The 15,746-nt window shown below is 43.3% G+C and overlaps 1 protein-coding gene across 7 annotated transcripts in view; it reads left to right on the plus strand.

Moving 5' to 3' along the window:
- myo16 (myosin XVI) overlaps positions 1-15,746 on the plus strand; it is a 265,694-nt gene that overhangs the window by 139,088 nt on the left and 110,860 nt on the right. For all 7 annotated transcript variants that reach the window (XM_056251798.1, XM_056251799.1, XM_056251802.1 and 4 more), the window contains exons 8-11: positions 1,008-1,083; positions 12,589-12,739; positions 13,420-13,570; positions 14,868-14,978. In XM_056251798.1, the coding sequence (XP_056107773.1) occupies positions 1,008-1,083; positions 12,589-12,739; positions 13,420-13,570; positions 14,868-14,978 (489 nt within the window). The remainder of the gene's footprint in view (positions 1-1,007; positions 1,084-12,588; positions 12,740-13,419; positions 13,571-14,867; positions 14,979-15,746) is intronic.

Below are 15,746 nucleotides of genomic sequence, written 5' to 3' on the forward strand. Positions count from 1 at the left end.
ACAATTTCATGCATAACCCTTTTAATTCAAAATATCTTACATTGGGTGTCTTTGCCGACCTCTTGTGGAAAAAATAATAATCCAACATGATATTTCATGACTCTTGCCACTAGATGGCCTTATAGCTCTATTTGGAGCAAATTGGCCTTATAGCTCTATTTGTTCCGCTGGGTCCTAAAGTCAGTTTTTCTTCAGTATGCATTCAGATACACATGTAGACATTATAAAATAATGTTTTGGTAAAGTTTTAACATTTTTTCATTTTAAGCATTTTCAGGTTTTTCTGTGTGTACTGAAGCATTCCTCACATTCCATTCATTCCTATGGGCGTCAAATTGACCCGTGAGGGAAGGATTTGTTACTTTTTTTTTTTTTATTTCAACCACAAAACTCCTCGAATCCATTACATTTTTTTGGGCTGTATTCGTGGTTCAAGTGCGACAAAAGTCATTGGACTACTCCTCTGATGAACACTCAATTTTTCAAAATGACCCGAGGGAAGGATGAGGATTAATTTCGAATGAAGTCACCTGCCATCTTGCAAGTTATTCTGTCATAGTTATCCCCAAAGCTGGTCACACGCATACATAATACATCAAACATCCTTTTACATCATACTTTGTATGCACACACAGTCTCACACACTTCTGCAGCATGACTCCAATGTTGAGTCTGAAATACTATGATATAGTGCCTGGAACAGTATGTCCGTGTGTGTGTGTGTGTAAAGCAAGCAGTTGAACAGTAACAGAATAAAAAAAACAAGTAAAGAAATGTGTATAAATCTGTCTGTATATCTGTGTGCAGGCAGTAGCGAATGAACACACTGCTGAGGGTGCGCATGCGAGATGTTGGCATATGTTTGGCACTGGAGGCAGGAGCAGAGCTGATCTTGTAGATTAGACTCAGAGCTGAAGGATGCAGCCGTCTTTAAGATGTGACCTACATATTTCAGTATTCTCTTTGAGTTCCTCTCAAGTCATGGATGTGTGTTTGTATCCCTACAGACCCACATTGTGAGCCAGCTGTTGAAGCACAAAGCAGATCCAACTCTACTGAACTCCAACCAGGACAAGCCCTCAGGTACAGAGACACATACAATGTGGTCGACCAATAGAAAGTTTTCAGGCACTGATGTTGATATCTAGGGGGAGCTTGGTATATATTACATCCTTTTTCTATTCAAATTCTCATTGCTGGAAGGTGTCTGTCTGTAGAACATAATTATTATTAAATTATTATTCAAGTATTATTATATTTTTAAGTGTACAAGTCAACAATTACTGTAATACAAAATGAATATAAGGCTGTTATTGTACGTGCATATTACAATCATGAGAATTGGGGAGAAAATGTGCTACAGTTATGTTATAAATGCAAAAAAAAGGTCATAATATGGGCTTCATTTTCCTTACACATATTGTAATTTATCTTTGTTTACTTCATTTTTGTTTAATTTTTTTATTTGGTAAGACTTAAGATTGCTGTTTTCGATTTTTCACCTAGTTTGGGGTCAACATGATTTCTTTAATTTTTTTTAACAAATTATTACTTTTATTCATCAAGTATCCAAGGATAGCTTTATCAAAAGGGACGAAGGCATTTAAAATGTTACACTTTTTTTTTTTTTTTAAATAAATGCTGTTCTTGTTCTGTTCAAATAAATGCAGATTTTATTTTTTTATTGATCAATGAAACCTAAAAAAAAGGAATCACAGTTTCCAAAAAAAAATATGAATCTGCATAACTGATTTTCACATTGATAATAAAATGAAATGTTTCTTGAGCATCAGAATGATTTCTGAAGGATCATGTGACACTGAAGACTGGAGTAATGATGCTGAAAATTCAGCTTTACCATCACAGGAATAAATTAATATTTACTAGACAATAACAATATTTCACATGATTATTATTCAATAAAATAAATGCAGCCTTGGTGAGCATAAGATACTTCTTTCTACTGGTGGTGTACTTGATAGATGCAGTCCCAGATTGCATTATATGCCCATCACTCGTGTAGTGTGCGCATTTGTGAGTTAAAAGGTGCAAGGCATTTTCACGACCTGTGCAGTGTAAAAGACGACTAGAAACTCCATGATGTTTGATGACATATTGTCAAGAATCAAGTCTTTGTGTGAGAGTGTATTTGGGACACGACGGAAGACGTGATACTGTGAGTTGCAGCAGGTTTTGGAGATCAAATAACATTTGACTCGTATAACAAAAATATATATATATATTCCATTCACTATTCATGTGCTGTCTGATATGCAGCTTTTTTTACTTATTTGTTTTTTTATATATTTTTTTTTATAAACCATCGGTTTGTTATATCGGCCTTTTTCATGCTATAGCCAATATGCTGATGGTTGTGAATTGATCAAAAATCGCAAAAAAAAAGCGCAATACATTGGTGCTTATCTTATATCACCTTGAAAGTCACCCAAACAAAAATGATGATTTCTTGAGTTTCTTTTGGTTCATCATCAAGTTTAGCACCAGGACTAAATGGATTCATTTATTTATTATTTCCATCAGTAAGTTCATCTATCAAGTTGGTAAAGATTATTGAAGCATGACCCAGACATGACCTAAGTTAAGAACATGTCTCTTTTACAAAACATTGTCTACAAAGTCCCTGTCATTATTCATTTTTCTTTTACAGTACTGTTCAAAAGTTTGAGGTCGGTAAGATGTTTTTTTTTTTTGCTTTTGAAAAGTCTCTTATGCAATATTTGCAAACGCTTATTTAAATGCAATTCATTCCTGTATTGGTAAAGCTGCATTTTCAGCAGTCTTCAGTGTCACATTTTCAGCCAAGTATTGGCCATCAAGACATCTTTTTGTTACATTATACATGTCTTTGTCACTTTTGATCAATTTAATGCGTCCCTGATGAATAATAATATTATAAAAAAATTCAATAAAATGCTGATGCCAAAACATTTGAACGATATAGTGTTAACAAACCTTATATCTTCACAGAAGTGTCTTGTGTTTATGTGCCATCACTATCACCATAATACTATTATGTGTCTGCATATAAAAATAATTAAAAATAAATATACTTTTTCCTTGATGCTTGCTTTGGTGAGAAACAGTGAGGAAGACATGTCTTGCTTATTTTTTACTGTCTTAGTTCTTAGTTCATTCCCTTTTAAATAATTTCAGAACAAAAGTGTATAAATGTTGAGATATATTTAATATAAAATATGAGTATTTTTCCTATTGCCCCATCCATAGTAATATCTGGTAGATTTAATATCCACATACGGTGTATGTAGTAAGTTTCTATGATTTTCACACAGAAACCAAAGTTGTCAGGGATGTGTTACACACTTGTGCCCCTGTGTTAAAGAGTGTTAGACCGCTCTTCCTCTCTAGAGCTTTCTGCCGGCTGTGCATAATTCATAGCTGGGTAGATTCACTCGGTTCTGTTCGCTACTCTGCTGATGTCTGTGAAACTGCTTCCACTAGCCTGTGGCTCAGGATGCTCAATATCTCAACTACTGTCACGACTAATTCAAGCCAAGAGTTTCAAAAGAAAATATAATTAAAAACAAGATCTTTTAAAATAAAACGAGTTAGATGTATGATCTAGACACACTGTAACAGTCGCACTTCAAAGTTCCCTCCCCAATCCACACAGGTCATTTATGAAAACGTGCCTGCAAAAACAGGTTCTCTTACGAGAGGTTCTCTCGTATTGCGTAAGTTTAGCTTACGCTACGGGAAAGATTCATCTTCTCGAGATATTGAAGCCAAAAAATTATCATTAATTTTGTATTCATTGTCAACGCAGTGCAGCAGCTAGCAGACCTAGAGCAGGCCATCTCGCGTGCTCATAGGCTGCCCTGCTGGCATCTGCTGCAGCCTACCAGTGAGCCCCGCGTGACGTCACGCCCAATGAAGGGCGCTCGCGCCTTCATAGCGTCACAGCCCGCCAGAATGGGCGTGGCTTAGCGTATAAAAGAAGGGGCTGTAGGCTGACTTCCCTGATTTTTCGACTCTTCAGCGAGCTCTCCGCATCGCTGGATCAGAGAGAAGCCACCGCCGCCGTCGAACAGCGAACAGCCAGCTTAGGACAGCGCTGAGGAAGCCGGCCGTCTTCGCCACCTTCAGCCATCCGTGCGAGCTACGCTATCCGGCGACGTATCCTTTTTACTCTGTTGTATTCTCTTCTAGCTTACTCCTAAAAGAGCGCGAGTGTCTTTTTAAAGATGCCTCGCATTTCCTGCGGCTCGTGTAGGGCCCTGGAGACAGCCGGAACCTGTGGCCACTGCGACGCGCTCGCCGGAGAATCTCCCTCGAGCCTCGCTCTCGCCTTCCCCGCCTCTCTTCACCGACGCGCAGCTGCCGCTCACGAGCCTCACTGCCGTCGCGTCTGAGGATGAGGTTGAGGGACACACCACAAGGGACTGCTGTTCTAACCGCGGCTAGCTTCCTTTACGTTACAAGGAAGCTACCGCGCCCACCATAGAAGCAGTCACTCCGCCCTTTGTGGGACCGCGCAGTGATAAGCGCCGTTCCCAAAGGCAGCCGGAGCCTGTAGCCACAGCGACGCGCTCGCCGGAAAGCCTCCCTCGAGCCTCGCTTTTCACCTTCCCCGCCTCCCTTCACCGACGCGCAGCTGCCGCTCACGAGCCTCACTGCCGTCGCGTCTGAGGATGAGGTCGAGGGACACGCTATGGACTGCTGTTCTAACCGCGGCTAGCTTCCTTTACGTTACAAGGAAGCTGCCGCGCGCGCTCTTATCTGCTCGCGCTACTTAAGCTTTCGTAGTTTCCCCCGTGGCTCAGTGGCTAAACTCAAAGCTTTTGCGCCAGAGACCCGTGTTCGATCCCGGCTCTCGCAGCAGAAAAAATTTATGCAGCTCTCCTCTATGAGCTCGCGACCAGCTTTCTTACGTACAGAAAGCGAGCGCGCGCCCCCGAGCGCATGCGTCACCGGCGAAGGAAGGAGAGAGTGTGGTTTTTTGTCCCACCGAGGCCTGACAAACCCCCTCTTTTTCTCAAACATTTTCCAGCTCCTCCTAGTTCGAGCGGCTGGTAATGTCTATACTGCAGTAGAGAGCCTGTTATAACACGCACGCCTGCAGACAATGCCGACACGCACACGAAAACTGTGATGACGCTCTCTCTCTTATCTGCTCGCGCCAACTAAAGCTTACGATGTTTCCCCTGTGGCTAAACCCTAAGCTTTCGCGCCAGAGACCCGTGTTCGATTCCCGGCTCTCGCAGCAGAAAAAAATTATGCAGCTCTCCTCTCTGAGCTCGCGACCAGCTTTCTTACGTACAGAGAGCGAGCGCGCGCCCCCGAGCGCATGCGTCACCGGCGAAAGAAGGAGAGAGTGTGGTTTTTTGTCCCGCCGAGGCCTGACAAACCCCCTCTTTTTTCTCAAACATTTTCCAGCTCCTCCTAGTTCGAGCGGCTGGTAATGTCTATACTGCAGTAGAGAGCCTGGTATAACACGCACGCCTGCAGACAATGCCGACACGCACACGAAAACTGTGATGACGCTCTCTCTTTTATCTGCTCGCGCCAACTAAAGCTTATGTTGTTTCCCCTGTGGCTCAGGGGCTAAACCTTAAGCTTTTGCCCCGGAGACCCGTGTTCGATTCCGGCTCCCGCAGCAGATACAATTTATGCGGCTCTCCTCAGCGAGCCGCCGTATTCAAGTTTATTTCCCTGTCAGTCCCCTTCAATCAGGCTACTGCAGTGGTCCATTTAGCAGCCAACGAGCCGGCTCATTTGCCCTCTCGCCTGCACACATACGCCGTTTTCACGGCGACCCAGAGAAAATCTCAAAAGAGTATAATGTCTGGTCCGGCTCACGCCATTGGTGTTTTAAGTGTAGTGAAAGTGCCCACGCCCCAGTGTTCACCCCTACACACAAGCACATCAAATCTCGTGTCACTCACAGAGCACACTCTCATAAAGCGCAGAAAAGCCGCTCGAGTGTTGAATATAAGGAATGTGTCCACAGGTCTGTGCCCACTATCTGCTCGCTCTGTTACACGGTCAATAAAACAGGTTATGCATTTAAGTCTCGTGCCCGCCGGAGTGCGTTCACGCTTACTGACACACACCTCCCCCCGGGCGCCGCCCGCGCGTTTAAATGTTATCACAAAACGCAGGGCATTGATAAGACGCTCCCCATCCGTTATGATCGGGGCGTCAAATACACTTGTAAGTCTCGTGCCCGCGCACACGCGCTCACGCTTACAGAAAGCTTTTCCACCCAAAGCGCTGCTTGCGCGTCAAAAAGTGAGAATAAAATGCTCCCCATCCCTTATGATTGGGACACCTCACATAAATCAGACGGTCTCGGCTTTCAGCGAGCAGCCATTGCCCAGAACCGAGAGCGCGCGCGCCACGCTTTCGGCTCCGGCTCAGTTTCACAAGCCCGCAAATGGCGGCGATCTGAACCCGGAGGCCATTCGCCCCCTAGCGGCTCACATAGCTGCGTGGGAAACTATCCCAGGGATTTCAGAATGGGTTCTGAGCACAATAAGCAGGGCTATACACTTCAATTCATTCGCCGTCCCCCGCGCTTTCGAGCCCGGACCGCGACGATAGTGAATGCGGAAGTAGCACACCTACTTCACGCAGAAATAGCAAAGCTGCTGTGCAAAGGGGCTATAGAAAAGGTGCCGCCTTCTCTGAGCGAGTCAGGCTTTTACAGCCGTTATTTTCTCGTACCCAAGAAGGACGGAGCCTTCAGACCTATCCTAGATCTGAGACATTTGAACAAAGTGCTTGTGAAAAGACCATTCAAAATGCTTACGACCAGGAAAAACCTCGCGCACGTTCGCCCGAGGGACTGGTTTATTTCTCTAGATCTGAAGGATGCCTATTTTCAGATTCAGATAATACCCCGTCACAGGCAATTTTTGAGATTCGCCTTCGACGGTCAGGTATATCAATACACCGTCCTGCCGTTCGGCCTGTCTCTAGCACCCCGTGCATTTACGAAGTGCATGGACGCGGCGCTCGCCCCCCTGAGAAGTCAGGGGCTGCGAATAATGAACTATCTGGACGATTGGCTGATTTTGGCACAGTCAGAGACAGAGCTGCTATCTCACAGAACAGTGCTTCTCAGTCACCTGGAAAGCTTGGGTCTCACGGTCAACTGGACCAAGAGCTCATTACTACCCAGCCAGTCAATTTCCTTTTTAGGAATAGAACTGGACTCGGTGACCATGTCGGCTCGTCTATCGGCACAGCGCGCGCTCCGTGTTCGCCACCTAGCCGCGTCTTTCCAGAAGGACAGCTTTCTCCCTTTGAAAACATTTTAAAGAATGCTGGGCTGTATGGCATCAGCTGCAGCGGTGCTCCAGCTGGGCCTACTGCGCATGCGCCCGCTCCAACGCTGGTTGAATGCTCGCCCGTCCCGCCGAGCTTGGGTTTCTGGCGGTCAGAAAATCAGAGTGACTCAGACCTGCATAGCGGCTCTGCAGCCCTGGTTAGTGGCCGACTGGTACCAGCTGGGAGTGATGATGGGAACCATCTCTTATCGGAAAGTCATTTCGACAGACGCGTCCAACTGGGGTTGGAGCGCGCTGTTCGAGGGCAGACCGGTCTTCGGCCAGTGGTCAGACCAAGAGAGGTGTTTTCACATAAACTGTCTGGAGATGATAGCGGTCGAGAATGCGCTGAAGCGCTTCCTCCCGTTCATACAGGACCAACATGTTCTTGTCCGCTCGGACAACATGTCTGTGGTATCCTATGTAAACCGTCAGGGCGGTGTCAGATCCAGAAAGCTCTGCAATCTGACGCCTCCTTATTTGGTCTCAGATGCACCTGCGCTCGCTGAGGGCGGCGCATGTGCCTGGCCATTTGAACGACGGCCCAGACAAACTGTCCAGGGACAACGTTCCCCCAGGGGAATGGTCCCTGGGCCCCCAAACGGTCCAGAAACTGTGGCGCCTATTCGGCAGGGCGGAAGTCGACCTATTTGCGTCAAAAGACAACGCTCAATGCCCGACGTTCTTCTCGAAGGACGAGGACGCACTGGCCCAGGTTTGGCCCAGCCTCTGGCTATATGCTTTCCCTCCGGTCTCTCTGTTACCACAGGTGATCAAGAGAATCAGGGAAACGCGCCACTCGGTGGTCCTCATAGCCCCGCGTTGGGAGAATCAGATTTGGTTCCCGGAGCTAGCACGGCTGTCACATACAGCTCCGTGGCCGATTCCGGTGAGGGCAGATCTCCTCTCTCAGGCTCGCGGCACGATCTGGCATCCCCATCCAGAGCGCTGGTCTCTGCACACATGGTTGATCAACGGGTACTCGTTGCCCTGCCAGAAGGAGTAATGAACACGATCGCGCAGTCTAGAGCCCCTTCCACGAGAAGGCTCTACGCGTCCAAATGGTCGGTGTTCTCTGGATGGTGCACCGACAGAGGTCTGGACCCGCAGACATGCGGGGTGGCGCATCTGCTCTCCTTCCTACAAGAGCTGTTGGATAAGGGAAGGTCCCCATCCACACTCAAAGTATACGTGGCGGCCGTGGCAGCGTTCGCAGAATCGACGCACGGCCAGTCATTAGGAAGACATGAGTTGGTCATCCGCTTCCTTAGAGGAGCTAGGAGGATGAACCCGCCGCGCCCCCCGTCGGTTCCCATGTGGGATCTTTCACTGGTCCTAGAGGTCTGAAAGCTTTTCCCTTCGAACCACTAAACTCCGTGGGATTGAAATATCTATCACTGAAAACCGTCTTTCTGACTGCACTGTCGTCAGTAAAACGTGTGGGGGACCTGCATGCGCTGTCTGTCAGCGCATCGTGTCTTGAGTTCGGGCCGTATGACTCTAAAGTCATCCTCAGACCTAGACATGGCTACGTTCCTAAAGTGATGGGCACTCCGTTCAGAGCGCAAGTTATCTCGTTGTCAGCTCTGCCAGCATCTGACAGCGAAAGTGATGTGAACCTCCTCTGCCCTGTCAGAGTGCTGAGGTTTTACATTACGCGCTCCGCCTTATTCAGGCGTTCGGAACAGCTGTTTGTTTCGTTCGGTGGGCGCACCAAGGGTCTCGCCTCCTCGAAACAGAGCCTGTCCAGATGGATAGTGGACGCTATAGCAGCCGCTTACGCGACAAAAGGTCTGCAATGCCCTCTGGGCATCAGGGCTCATTCCACGAGAGGCGTGGCCTCTTCGTGGGCATGGTCCAGTGGAATTTCTATCCACGACATATGTGTAGCGGCGGGCTGGAGCTCCCTGTCTACCTCTGTCAGGTTTTATAACCTAGAAGTTCCTGCCTTGCAGGCTAAACTGTTGTCAGTTAAAAGAGAGGTGTATTCTGCCCAGACCTCCTGCTCAGATCACTCTCACATGACTCAGCTCTCCTGGTTGAGCTGCACTAAGTAGGGTATGTGCCATGTGCCTATACAGACCGGCGCGCTGCTCTGTATTCCCTATGTGTGCGTATGTACAAGTGATGGCCCGCGTGGCTGGCCACCTTATTCTCCACCTTACAGGGTTCCCCTGAAAGTTCGGGGTCTCATGGTGGATGCTTGGCGCGCACGGCGTTGACAAAGTGTTCCCGTAGCGTAAGCTAAACTTACGCAATACGAGAGAACCTCTCGTAAGAGAACGATACTCGGTTACTAACGTAACCTCGGTTCTCTCTAGAGAGGGAACGAGTATTGCGTAACCGGCCGTGCTCGCACCACGAGCGACTTCGCTTCAGTCGTCGAAAAACCAGGGAAGTCAGCCTACAGCCCCTTCTTTTATACGCTAAGCCACGCCCATTCTGGCGGGCTGTGACGCTATGAAGGCGCGAGCGCCCTTCATTGGGCGTGACGTCACGCGGGGCTCACTGGTAGGCTGCAGCAGATGCCAGCAGGGCAGCCTATGAGCACGCGAGATGGCCTGCTCTAGGTCTGCTAGCTGCTGCACTGCGTTGACAATGAATACAAAATTAAGGATAATTTTTTGGCTTCAATATCTCGAGAAGATGAATCTTTCCCGTAGCGTAAGCTAAACTTACGCAATACTCGTTCCCTCTCTAGAGAGAACCGAGGTTACGTTAGTAACCGAGTATCGTTATTGAGAAACAACATGGTGTTTTTGTCATGTTAAATCACTGTCTATGTTTACATATCAAAATTGATTTCACTTGGCGTCGAGTGACATTGAGTGATACTTATTTCACATTTTACTGTTACTGTACATTTTTTCCCCCCAGTAACCTGGTAGTCAAACCCTTGATTTATAAGTATTATTTATTATAAGTACTATATATATATATATATTTTTTTTTTTTTTGAATTTATGGTACAAATCTGTGGTTGGCAGACATTCATCATAAAAATATGGTGCCAATGTTACAGGTATTACGGGATGGGATACTGGTGCCTGTATATTTTACAACTTATAACCATAGTATGTCATTGATATAATGTTAATATATGAATATATCAATCAACTACCAATCTAATATTTTAATTTAAAATGTATTGATAATACAGGTGGAAAAATTTAAAAAGCCCCACGATGGATACGAGGTTATTGTAAGTTGCCTGTCCATAAAACACAGCCAATACTCTCATACAGATGCTGCACACGGTCATAGCAACCACAAAACCCCACCAGGGTAACACACAACACTAAAACAATGCTGTAAACATTCATTAATTAACTGAAAATTAAATGCAGGGACTTCTGGGATTGTCCTTTTTGCTTTTTTTCAACAAATCTTCCTAAAAAAAAAACATACATAAATGTATGTATGACAAATTTGTCAGTATAAATTACATATGTGATGTTAAAATATTTACTGTTTTTTTACTGTAGCATTTTAACAGTCGTTTTCTGAAAAATACAAAAACATTTGTAAATGTTTATTTAAAAAAGACAAACATTTTTTACAGTTTACTGTTTGAACTGCAGTGCAAGCTTCACGTGGAAAGACTCAATCTTACGATTGATCACGTAGAGAGGTCATTTACATATTGGTACAGACACTTTTAATGAAATAAATTCTCCCCGTGGTCTGAGGTTTTTTTGCACAAAATAGTCTAAAAGTATTTATATGGCCATTTTCCAGTCTTTTTCTGACCAGGGTTGCCAAGTCTGTGGTTTTCCCGAAAAATTTGAATACTTTTAAACTGTTGCCGTGAATTGAGTTTTTCTCACCATGGGATAAAGATTTGACTTATTGCATTAATTATATTTGACTAAAATGGTTGCATTTGAAATATTTTAAATTCTTCCAATGATAAAACTGTGCTAGATGTTAAGTTTTGTGAAGGGTGTCCATTTTTTGGGAGCCTTTAAGCTGTTTATGATCACTATGATAGTGGTTTTCACTTGGATTTTTATGTACGGAATTGGCAAATTTGTAGTTTTGTTATCTTAGATCTGGTCATTGGGGTATTTTTGATACGCAGGCTTGACAACCCTGTCTAACACTCACAAATTAAATGTGCTGTTTTCTTATTAGTTTGCCTTTAGGACTACTATGCAATAACCCTGTTTGCTTGTGAAATTAAATACAGCACTGTACTGCACTTATTAGAAAATGTTTTATTTGTTTATTTTTGTTTTGAGGAACCTCAGAGGAAAAAATATGTTAGCAAGAATAAAATAATTTGCCAATGGGATACGAAAAATGAACGTATTGCAAGAAGCACGCTTCCCTGAAAAGTCTTAGCATCTTATGCAATTTTGCTTCTAGTATCCTGAGGATGTTTAGAATGTTTTATTTATTTATGTTTTACTGGAAAACAACAAACTTATTGATTATGATCTCAGTCTTTCAGTGTGCTGCTTGAGACTCGTGCGCCTCATACTAAACCTCCAGCAAGGTGTTAGATCAGTCTCCTTAGATCAGTCTTTCCCCAGCGCTCCGCATCTCAGACTCTAATCAATAGCTCATTCTAAGACTCCGGCTTAACTCAAGGATGTCTGGGATGAAACGCAGAGCCAAAGTGAATCCTTTCTTTTCACTTAAAGTCTCTTTAGAGAGCAGTGGTATATATCTGACTTTCTGTGAGAATGTGTGTGATTGGAGGATCGTTCTTTTTGGTGTCACTCTCTTTCGGTGAGAAAGACAAAAGGCTGGTCCCTTATCCTCTCTTAAGGTTTTTTTTAGGAGGGAATGATTATCTGCCTCTCCGTCAACCCCCCCCCCCCCAATCAGAGCACAGATGGATCAATCCGCAGCAGGGCTCAATGCCCATCACATAACGGCCACATCCATGTGAGAGACAGCAGGGGGTGAGAAATACAGAGGGAATGAGGGAGAACATTGATTGGATCCCAGGGAAAATCATGGCTCAAAATGACATAATAAATGCCATCTTTAGTCACTAATAATTGTCAGATTTTGAAAAGATTAAACTCTTTGCCTTCTCCTTCAAAAGGAATGGTTCACCCAAAAAGGAATGTTTAAATAATTTTGCCTTTCCAAACCTTTTTTCTTATGTTGAAGATTTTTACTTAAAAACATATAAATAAAATAAAAGTCTCTTTGAGATCAACTTCATCTATATTTGGCTTGCATCAGCTCTTCTGTTATAGTCACTTCTGACTTCCAGTAAGATGATTTATACATTGACCCACTGTGACTTTGTTTTTTTTTTCAGACATCGCTGCTACTGAGCAGATTGCAGATATGCTGATGAGAGGAGAGGAATTCTGGGTACAGAGACAGACAGACCCCTCGGTCCCGCCTCCACAATCAGAAGAGCACTGCACTGAGGCCAACCAGGACAACAACCTGCCTGTAAAAAAACTGTATGTATAGTAGTTACAGACTTTATTCTTGATTCAGTGAATGTTTGGCCAATCCATGGACTGTAGATTTTAGAGAATTCAGACGACATCAAGAAATGACTAGCAAACGACAAAAAAAAATTCCCTGTATGAGTACATGTTTTATATTTATAACATGATAAAGTTAGGCAATATAAAAGTCCCCCCAGATATTAGTACAGCTGCAAATGTGATTCTTATTTTAGAGACATTATTGCTTCATTTTGCAAAGCTTCAAACAAAGCCACAACGAAACCATTGGGCGTCTCTGATCAACACACAATGGTGTTTTGTTACTAAATGAATCAGAGTTTTTGAACAAATCAGTTGAGTGAATGATTCAATGACTTATTCATAAAGTCACGTGCTTATTACCTGAATAAATCAGCCATTTTGAATGATTTAATGACTTGCTCATTAAGACCAGCTACTGGTGGTTTTAAATTAATATTTAAAGTACTTTTTTAAAATAATTTTATATTTCTAAATGTTCTCATATGATTATTTATGCAATTAAGGTATAAATGCATTCATGTCACCTCTGAGCTGCGTTAAACAGTCTGTGTAAATACACCTAAATGCCACTTCAGATGCAGCTTCTGTGCTAACATGGCAGTGCAAAGATGGATTTTTGTAATATATTTTTTTCTCCCTTCCTTCAGAGCTACTATGGCTCTACCCATCTCTAGAAGGGACAGTTTGTTGGAGAAGGAGGCCATGTTCAGGGACTCAGGAGGAGCTCTGACACAGCAGCCTTCACTTGATAACGGGCTGGATGGACCGTATCCCAGCACTGCAGGAAAACTGGAACAGGTCAGAGGAGAGAGGAGAACTTTCTGGGGAAAATTGAAAATTGTATAAAGAATGTGTAAAAACAAGTCATAAGTTTTAAAGCATAGCTTCAATGCATAGCCACAATAATTTACAGTATAAAACTGAACCGATCCCATACATTCACTTGCACAGAGCAATTGTATTCTGTACTGGTCTTGCACATTCAAAGTAATTTGTCTGGTTTCTAAAGGGAAATAAAGAGAAATGAGTAACATCTAATACACTTAGATCCCGTCTCACCAAGGCAGGTTTTTGGATTAATGCATTGAGAAAGTCCTGCCTTGCTATCTGTGTGCAGTGAGTAGAATCAGTCATAGTTTGGATGTAGAGAGCATTAGTAATCTATCCCACTGCACACTCTGACCTTAAACACCCTTGACCTCTGATACAACAGAGGAAATCAGTTCCATTACTCTCAGGCATGCAGTGCTGTGTGAGCTGAAAGTTGAGTGTATGGGTGTGTATTAGGAAGCAGAAAGTGGACTTTACCACTTCTTTTACCATTTTATTGATAAGACAACATGACATGTAATCACAATGCATTTACAGTATCGTTCAAATTGCTGGTGTCAGTAAGTTTTTTTTTTTTAATTGAAAGAAATAACTTTTATTCAGCAATGGTGCATTAAATTGTAAAAAAAACAAACAATACAAACATTCACAATATCATTGAATCCTGAAAAAATGTATTAAACAGCACAACTGTTTTTAACATTGATAATAATAAGAAATGGTACTTGAGCGGCAAAATTAGAATGATTTCTGAAGAATCATGTGACACTTGGTGAGCATAATAGTCTAAAAAAATCAAACTATTAACTATCACTTTTGCCTCAAACTCCTAATTACTGCTTATTACTAGTTAGAAAGGTAGTTGTTAAATTTAGGAATTGGTTATGATTAGGAATATAGAATATGGTCATGCAGAATAAGGCATTAATATGTGCTTTATAAGTACTAATAAACTGCCAATATCCTAGTAATTTGCATGCTAATAAGCAACTTGTTAATAGTGAGAATTGGACCTTAAACTAAATTGTTACCTATTTTTATAATAACGTGCCCTGATGAATCATTCACAATAAAACCAGGGGCTTTTATTAAAATATAGTTCACCTAATAGTTTGCCCAAAGATAAACATTAACTATTTATGTTTCTTGTATGATTCCAAATCCAAATGCTGTTATTTTGTATCTGTGGAACACAAATGGAGATTTTATTTTATTATTATTATTATTTTTTTTTATGTATATGATAATGTGTTTTGTGTTTCAGGTTAAACTGATGCCTCCTGCCCCTAACGATGACCTTGCATCCCTCAGCGAGCTCACGGACAGCAGCCTGCTCTACGAGATGCAGAAGCGATTCGCCAACGACCAGATATATGTATGTAAATATACAAACACATACTATAATTGGGCTTTTGTTTTGCCTTTGGTTTTCCAACCCTCAGTCTAGCCCCTCCAGGAAGAGCCCTTCATTCTCTGTGTTAACCCACTCTGAGGGAGGCGAGATCCGGATTCTGGCCTCTATCATACACTCTGTGGTCTTTCACCAAGCCATCCGGTCCAGTTTGCCTCTCGCACACTCATTGTTGCTGGATCTCTTGTCTTGTGGTCTTGGAGAGCGGCCAAGGCCTCTGTTTGTAGTGTGTCCAGGGACTGGTGTTTGGATGGCAGCCCTCTAGGTCTCACTGTATTCAGGCCAAAGACTTGAGCCAGCCCTGGGGAGATGAAAAGACATCGACTCTCTGTTAACGGCTGCTGTCGTTACTGCTACTGTTACTGCCGTGACTGTTGCTGCTATAAATCTTGGCCTCTGACGTTTACTACATGTCTTGATGATGCTACTATAATCCTACAATGGTACTAACTCAATCGCATACTTCATATGCGATTTAAAAAAAAGTATGCGTTTAAAAAAGTATGTTTAGTGTGTAGTATTAATGTAATCTGGATGTTAGGATTGACAAGATTCGGCATGCTGTCATTATCATGCGACCTACCAGCTTCAGTTGCGTCAGTTCACCTCCATTCACAAATCTTCTTCCGTGTCCTTATGGGATAGTGAAATGTCTATCGTATACGCACTTCAGAATCTCGCTGGATTCTCACCTACTGTTTTATGAATACTGTGAATTCGGACATACTACTG

The sequence above is a fragment of the Rhinichthys klamathensis genome, unplaced genomic scaffold (assembly GCF_029890125.1).
Source record: "Rhinichthys klamathensis goyatoka isolate OS25496 unplaced genomic scaffold, OSU_Roscu_1.1 h1tg000090l_1, whole genome shotgun sequence".
NCBI classification, from domain to species: Eukaryota; Metazoa; Chordata; class Actinopteri; order Cypriniformes; family Leuciscidae; genus Rhinichthys; species Rhinichthys klamathensis.